The sequence below is a fragment of the Camelina sativa genome, chromosome 13 (assembly GCF_000633955.1).
Source record: "Camelina sativa cultivar DH55 chromosome 13, Cs, whole genome shotgun sequence".
NCBI classification, from domain to species: Eukaryota; Viridiplantae; Streptophyta; class Magnoliopsida; order Brassicales; family Brassicaceae; genus Camelina; species Camelina sativa.
The window spans coordinates 20,307,380-20,316,138 of NC_025697.1; the positions used below are offsets into that span (position 1 = coordinate 20,307,380).

General features: G+C 28.6%; 1 protein-coding gene across 2 annotated transcripts; it reads right to left on the minus strand.

Annotated features, from left to right (window-relative positions):
- LOC104737251 (probable trehalose-phosphate phosphatase F) lies at positions 3,270 to 8,312 on the minus strand. Of its 2 annotated transcripts, none has more exons than XM_010457382.1 (11): positions 8,240 to 8,312; positions 6,756 to 7,184; positions 6,528 to 6,668; positions 6,356 to 6,427; positions 6,168 to 6,275; positions 5,929 to 6,087; positions 5,782 to 5,859; positions 5,642 to 5,711; positions 5,491 to 5,561; positions 3,673 to 3,765; positions 3,270 to 3,526 (listed from the first exon to the last, which is right to left on the minus strand). In XM_010457382.1, the coding sequence occupies exons 2-11, from the start codon at positions 7,029 to 7,031 to the stop codon at positions 3,458 to 3,460; spliced, it is 1,137 nt and encodes a 378-aa protein (XP_010455684.1). In that variant the 5' UTR covers positions 7,032 to 7,184; positions 8,240 to 8,312; the 3' UTR covers positions 3,270 to 3,457. The 2 variants fall into 2 exon arrangements, with proteins under 2 accessions (XP_010455684.1, XP_010455685.1); XM_010457383.2 differs by having other exon boundaries at positions 6,756 to 6,921; positions 8,240 to 8,300.

The window sequence follows — 8,759 nt, forward strand, 5'->3', positions numbered from 1 at the left end:
AATAAAAGCTAGTTTGAATTTTCTTCTATGTTGAAGTATATAAAATTGCATGTTGTTGACGGATGATAATATAAAAACATCCCAGGTCAGGTTCTGTTCAAAAGAAAATATATTTTTTAAAAATGAAATTTGATCCATCATCCATGTATATGAGTTATGACATTTGTATAGGATCCACATATTTTTTTGCATTCATTTTTTTTATTTCGTATAAAACCTTGTATTTATCAACATTTTCTAATTGCATGATCAAGATAAAATTTATCTCCATCGTTTTGTTTTCAAGCTTATCGTTCTGAAAAGATCTTCTTAAGTTATGTATTAACGCGTAATAACTTTCTAAGAGTAATTCTTAGTCACACCAATTTTAGATATGTTAGAGAGAGGATGACATCGTTTTGTTTTCATCACGTCATGTTGTAAAAACAGTGAATTGCCAAAACGTCCAAAGCTATAATATTGCAAAAGAGTGTCGGTATACCTTCGTAAGCGAATAAGTTCGTTCCATTTAAAACCTTGTAATCGAATATATGCAACGTAATTTAATTTGAACGTATTTTCAATTTTCAATGATTCAAGTATCCTTCAATTCTAACCCAAAAAAAAAAACAGAATTGTGAAAAGAAAACAAATACAGAACTAGAAAATTCGTTAACCTATATATAAAATAAAAGACACAATCATTACCGGTTCCATCTTAACATTTCTGTCTACATTAATGAAATTAAAAAAGGTCGAAATAAAGAAGAAAAAAAAAACATTTTGCATGGAGCTATTCTAACATTGAGCAGTTGTAATAAATTAATAATAAACCTGCCAACTAGTTGAACATGTGTAAAGTAATTACCAACAGCTAACTTTAGCTAAGATTTGTGTGTGGTAGTTGAATTAATCATCCCAACGAATTTAGTTATTTAAAATTATAAATAAATAAAATATACTACAACGGCTAGTTCATTTTGTTGTTTGTGCAAATTCTTTCAGCGATCCAAGAATCATTTGGAAGTATCTGCAGTTTTACGATAAGCATAACTAAGTTACTGATCAGTGATCACATGTTATGTAATTTGCAGTGGAAAAAAAATATTTACCACGAACATTGCAATATATAACACAGTTTTAACCTAGAAAGGAGCATTACCATATTTCACTTTGTCTAAATCTTTTATTATCTGCCAGATAATAATTTGCCAAGTGTGTTTAGAAGAACTATATAGATTATGCATATTATAAGACACGTATAGTTGGATCAAGTTGACAAGTTGGGAGGACACACGTGGTCCAGTATGAATCATGGTTTATCTTTTGGTAGTCGTGTTTGGAATGATTTTCTCAAAAATGATTTAAAGTCAAGACATACCTTTTCTAATTCGTTTGGGTCCAGTCCATTGCAGAACTTTGTTCTGGTTTGGAGACTCCTTGGGCCGGGTCATGGTTTCATGAGAATAACAAACTTACTTTGAATATGATTTAGATTGTATTCTAATACTATGTTGGTTAAAGTATTCTCTAACAATTGAATCTAAAATCTGGTGCATACGTAATTACGTATATATATATATATCAACCCTTAGATGCTTCCTCAAAGTAACATTCCTCTTGGGAAAATTTACACCAGTGGAATTTAGAATTGAGAACTATTTTTACGATTAAAACCGAGAAATATTATTATCAGTATATTTAACAATATGTGTCATAAGTGGTTAAATCAACAAAAATCAACAAAAATTCCAGAAATTAATAATATAAGGGAAAATTAGATATAAAAGAGTTTTTTTTGAAGATTATCAATTGTGACAAAAATACCCCTACTAATAGATATAATGAAGTTTTTCAGAGTTTAAACCAAAGAAAAAAAACAGAAAACTTATGTTAGTAAACAACTGTGAAAAAAAAAATTTGAAAAAAAAATATTTTGGTGTCAAAAATCAGTTTTTATATTGATGATTTTTGATCTAAAATGTTTAGAAAACATTTTCTATGATTTTTTCAAGTTCTGAAACATTTAGATTATTCATTCTACAGTTCGTACATGTTCTACGAAGTTTAGACGGAGTTTTTTTTTCTAAAACCATCAGAATACTGAATTTTGTTTGTTCTACAAACTTAAGAATATATATTATACATTTTCGTTCATTCAACATCAATTCAGAATATATTTTCAATGTTTTACCATGTATGCTAAAAGAAGTAGAAGATATATCATACATAATTTAGAATTTAGAATCTGAAAAACTTAGAATGCCATAGAAATAAAAAGAAAATAAATGAAATAAGGAAAGTAAATATTTTTAAAATAATATTAATAAATGGTTACGATTATGTATTTATTGTTTAGATATGTTCTAATATATTTTAAAATGTATATTTTGATTTATTTAGAAGAAAAAGAAAACACAAAAATCGACGACCAAAACGAACAAGAACCCTAAGATGAGCAATCAGATGAAGAATCAACGAACCCAAATTTCTCGTCAAGTTTCACCATCGACGACGGCGGAGACAACTCTAACACTCGACTTTTATTTTTTTTCTTCCCTTCCCAAAACCCAAACTCATATTTGAACAAATGGATCCAATAAGCCCATAAGCCCAACTTTTGAATTTTGTTTTTGAATTTTTTTTGTTTGGTTATAATGTGAAGAAAAAAAGGAAAATTATTTTTAAGGTTGCTTGTTTTTCTTCTAATTTCAGTTAATAAAAATTAAAAATTTAATTTCAATCTTCAAAAGAAACTATAATTTTTCTCTAAAATCTATTTGACCAAACTTTTTTAAAAAAGTTGTAGATGGAAAAAGTTTTTAAAAAAACTCCTTTATTTCCAATTTCCCCATAATTTAATCAATATTATCCCAAATTTGAAAGTTTATAATTTCCATTTCTCCCATCAATATAAGAGGAAGCATACGTTTTGGGATCTCTCAAAAATTTGTGATTACTCGATGCCATCCTCTCTCTAACATATCTCTCCACATGTGTCTCAAGTTACCAACTAGAGAAAGCTTCTCAGCCTCCAAGTCATCCATGTTGTCGCTTCCTCTAGTCGTTCAGATCACTTGGCTACATGACGGTTGCGTTTAGCTATTGGTGATAATTAAACCACTGCCTTCGTCTCTGATCTGGCTGTGTTTTGTCGTTTGGACTTTTTCACCGAGTTAAGGAGGAAACACATTTTCTTAAGTAAACTCACGGCAACTGTAACGTGCAGTTAATATCGTAAACATGCATGTTCCATTTGTAAAATTATAAGTAGGTTGAGCTTATATCAATTTCCTTGTATTGCTTTCTTTACTATGCAATACATTCACATCTCTCTTTACATATAACTTTAACAACTTAATTTCCACGAGATAAATGAAAAATCATAAATGAAGTTGTGACTAAAACTAGTAGAGCTGAAAATTTAAACAAACAAAAAAGAGGTAAATTAAAGCATTCAATCAGGAATCCCAATATATTAATCAAATCCAGTAGAGTTCTTCTCCAACTTTGCCCATTTCACCAAAGTCTTTAGAAACTTCTTCACCTGCAAAACAAGTTATTACAAATCAAACAAATTTCTCATAGATACAGAAAAAGTAAACATATTACGGACAAAACACATCACGTCAAGATAACATAAGACTTATACATTAACCTATTTGAAATTGTTAATGATTTAATAATTGTTACCTCGGATGGATCTCTAAGGGAGTAAAACGCATTGCTTTCTTTGGGCATAGACGATACTAAGATACCAAAACCTCGGTTCCCATCTCTCAGTACCTGCAAGATTCATCATGTTGTTTTGGATTAGACAAATCACAATTTAAGAAATAATAACCATTATCTATAATTAACTAGAATTTATACCCGCAAGATTTTGATTTAAAATATTTCTTATCAATAGAAATTGTTGAACTCAAATATAATCATTCCAAATTTTGAGAATAAATCTATATAAATACTAAACTTACTTTACTCAGTGATATACAATATATATATATTTTTGAAGATAATCTTTCTTTGTTATATCTATTTACGATTTTACATTGGATTTTAGTTAAAATTTTTATCAATAAGAATCATTGAATATAAATATAATTTGAAGATTAAAAGATAAATCTATATAAATGTTGTACTTATTTTACTAATCTATATATAACATATTTATTTTCTAGTGTCGCAATAATTTTGCCGACAATCTTCTGACCTTTTATCTTTAAAAGAGTTCATTCCATATTCGTATCCCATGAAAACATAATTTTAAAAGTTCTAACGTCAATGTCGATCATTGACCTAATTATAGAGACCATTTAAACATATTGATATTCTACATTAAATGTGAATATACAAATTTTTATGAACAGTTTTAATGTTATGTCGCTACAATTAGGAATTCTAAATGCATCATCTGCCATAATAGAATTTCTTACTAAGTCAAGAATGATTAAATGATGAAACGTTTAAACCCCACAATGAATATCTATTCACTAATCAAAGTTAAATATTTTTCTAAAATTTCATATGTTATTTGCAGATGTTAATTTTGTGATGCAACTCCAGCTTCGTCTTCACAAAAAAGAAACATAGTGTACTTTAAATTTATTGTTTTTACTAATGTTTTGGGTTAAAAGCATTTGATAATATATATATATATATATATATATATATATGTTATATTTGTTATAAATGTTTTATATCATGTTATAGAATTACTATAGTTGATAATATACCCTATGAGATATGCTACACAAATCACATTCCACTTTTTGTAACAACTTATATATAATTTTTCTATATTTCTTGACCATTGATTTTGTTTTTTAGATAGATTATTTTTTCATAATTTTCCCAAAAAAAGTATGCCCCTTACAATGTCTTTGTTTTAGATCAAAACTTTTTAAGTTAGGTTAAGTTAAGTAATTAATTTTTTCTTTCTTATAAGTAAAATTTAATAATAAATCTTTATGGTATATGTTTCTTAGAAACTAATGTTTCTTAGAAACTAATGTTTCACTTCAATTTTATTTTCATGTTTAGATTTTTATAAATACAATTACATAACTTGTTTTTTTTACTCCACCATGCATTAAAATCTTACTTACATTCTAAAACTCATTAACCCATTCTAAATTTTGGAATATAATCATTTTTTGGTTATAATTTTAATAATAACTTTATTACTAAAACAAATTGACAGTATTATTTTTACTATTTTAAAATTTTCATTTATTTTACTTAATTCATTTTTAGATAGTTATTATTTTTATTATTAACTAAAAAATTATATTATTGTTTATACTATTTTATAATTTAATTAATTTTAGTTAATTCGTTTATTTATTGTATACTATTATTAATTATAAGTAATAAATATGCTATGAATGAATATTAAAAAAAAGTATTTTTTATGTAAAAAAAATTGATTAGGTGGATGCTGATGTGGAGGAAGGAGAAGTGAGCAAAGTTAACTATATATATGAAATTAACATCAGCTATATAATATACCTTGAATGCATCTTCATCTGTTGTGTCATCACCAATGTAGATAGGCAGCAAATCATCTTTGTTGCTTAGTCCTACACAAGATTTTGATCACATTACGATCAATCATTGATCATGAAGTTACGAAAGTGAATTTATAACAATCAATGTATACCGAGAGATTCTAATAGAAACTCGACCGCTCTTCCTTTGTTCCAGTCTATCACAGGACGAACCTCTAAAACCTATATAACCAAAAATGAGTAAAGGGTTAATTGGAAAACAAATGAGAATTATAAGTATCTTTAATCATACCTTCCTCCCATGAGTTAGACGCAAACGAGGGTATTGTTTCAAGTGGTCATGAACACGTTGAGCAATAACTGGCCAATCCTAAAAGAAACACAAACATCTTTAGTATCAAATTCATCAAAATCTAAAGCAAAATGTTGTTTTTATTACCTTTTCGTCAACGTTACGGTAATGTACAGATGCACAAAACTTGTGGTTCTCTACTTTAGCACCTTTAATATCTTTCATTTTCTCAACAAGGGTTCTAAAAACCTCGTCGATAACCGGTATGAATTCTCTAGCCGGCTGAAACAGATTCACTTCCTTTCCCTAATAGACACAACAAAACGTGCTATAATATGTTTCATCGTTTAGCAAAAACACGGTCAATGGATCATGCATTTTATAACCTGTTGGTCAGTAGATTTGAAACAATTTGGATCATTAGAAGAAGTCATTATGTCCATTCCATGACTACCCGCGTAATAGAGTTCTGTTAATCCTACCAAATGATAAACCTGTAATATTAACCACAAATGTATATATCAATGGATGATTCCATGAATACAAGAGACGGTTTTACGGTTTAGGATTATACCTTGTCACGGCTTCTACCGCTAACTATTGCGGTTGGGAAGTAACTCGCGACATCTTTAACCGCAGAACGCATCTGAAAGACCACAAAATATTCATCTTTTAAGCATAGTGTAGACAAAGAAAAAAAAAACAGAACAAAGTAAAGTAATTAACAAAAGGGTCTTTTAAATTACTGCATCAGACATGATGGCACGATCAGGATCATCAACTATAGGAGAAAGAGTTCCATCATAATCCAAAAATACAGCAATCTTCTTCTTCTTTGCTTGTGAAGCAATATGTGCAAACGAGCTAATCGCAGAAGGATATTTCACCTGTTCACACAATTCCAAACAATAGATTTTGGTGAGAATCAAAAAAACTTATTAGGAATGGACAAGACTTCATCTACAAGTAATTACCATCCAAGCACGTTGAGCAAAGTCATTTTCTGGAGCTACTTCGACGTTGAAATCTTTAACAAGCTTCTTACGCGGTGGAGAAGATGAAATCATAGCATCTAACCAACCATTAGACCTAACATCATCGAGCTTCGCAGGTTTCTTCAATTGTTGAGCCATCATGAATCTACCAGAAGGTGTCAATTTAGATGATGATATACCGAGTCTTGATTTGTTAACCGATGGTGAAGCTTGATCTTTGAGAACAGAGGATGTGTGGTTTGAGTTTAACTTCATTAACCACAAGTTTAAACAATACTTCAATGCAAGAACTATTCTTTTTGCTTTCTTTATCTTAACTAAAACTTCATCCAACTCGTTTGTCTATAAAAAACCATCTTTCATTGTTTTCTGGTCACTATTTGTTGGCGAAAGCTCCATTAAACAAAACTGATTAACAAGAAGAATGAAAAAACACGACTCAGGAAAATATATTGAATCTCTTTTCAGTAACATATATAATGATTCTTCGTTACCTTATCATTATAATCTCCAATTGTTCATAGTACTTTATAATCAGTTAGAAATTATATAATCTCCAACATATCAACAAAGTAATTTATAATGTAAAATATATTGGTCCTTTATTAATGCTTTGTTTTGAAATCAGTAAATATATAACTTCTATAAGAATTTCAAACAAAAATTAGTGGAAAATAAATGTTTTCTGTTACAACTGAATACTATTATTTTTTTAATTCAATAAAGTAAGTTTTATGTGTTGAAATTTTTGTAGTTTTGTTTTGTCGTAACCTTCATGTTACTATCAGTTTTCTCTACATGTTAATAAAGAAAAAAAAGTGAGACAAGTGAGTTTGACAAGTACCGGAAATTTCAACATCTTTTAACCCAAATTTTATTAATGGGGGTAGGTCTACTAATATTAAAAGAGAACACCGACAAACTTGTAATTGTAAAACATAACTCGAGAGAATTTGACAAATCACACGTATATATATACATCTAAAATAATAAAGTACAAAACATTTAACGTCAAATCAGTCTCCAATACTGATAGAACACTTGGATTTTTTATATTTTCTTCGAAGCTAAACTATAAAACTCGTCTACTACAGATTAAGAAGAAAATATAAGATGGTGCATCTGTTTCTTAATTATATAGGTGTTAATTTATTATTTTAAAACTTTACGAATTTTTTTTGAGGCGCAGAGTTTTAGGTGTACGGACAGATTTGCGTGTGTTTTATTTCCAAGTACGACGAATCTGTTTTAAACTGTGTTTTTTTTTTTTTGGCAGTAACCAATATTGTAATGTACGAGGAAACAGAAACAGATCTAAAAAAACTGCAGAGTGCGAGAAAATAAAAAATAGAAAAACAAAACTGAGCAAGATCCAAAAAAAATCTCAAAATGATTAAGCAAGAAACGTTGAAAATTAATTAATTCAATCCTAAAACCAAAAAAAAAGAAAAAATAATTCGAACCTGATTCAAATGAGCTTCAAAGGAAGGAGAGAGAGAAAGAAAAAATCTTCACAAGGATGAAGATTTTTTTTATNAAAAAAAAAAAAAAAAAAAAAAAAAAAAAAAAAAAAAAAAAAAAAAAAAAAATTGTGGAGAAATGAGATTTTGGGGATTAAAATTGAAAATTAAACCCTAATAAAGAGAGAGTCGAGAATGTAGGGAGGAAGAGAATAAAGGGGAGGGGAGAAGAATAATGCGGGGAGGGTTTTTCGTATTTATAGACTCTTCTTCTTCTCTTTGGCTTTGGCTTTGGCTTTGGCTTTGGCTTTTGGGTTAAGGCAAATTTGTTTTTCTTTATGTAAAAAGCCATCCATGTTGAGTTTATCTACCAAATGTGCCACTCATATTTTTATTGGAAGACCAATAGGCAGTTTCACGTTCATGATTTTTAATAAAGTAAACAAGTGATGAGTTTGTCACTGATTAGTCATATATTCGTTATTATTTTATTTCATGAAAACGATTTTTCGTCCGGTTGTTG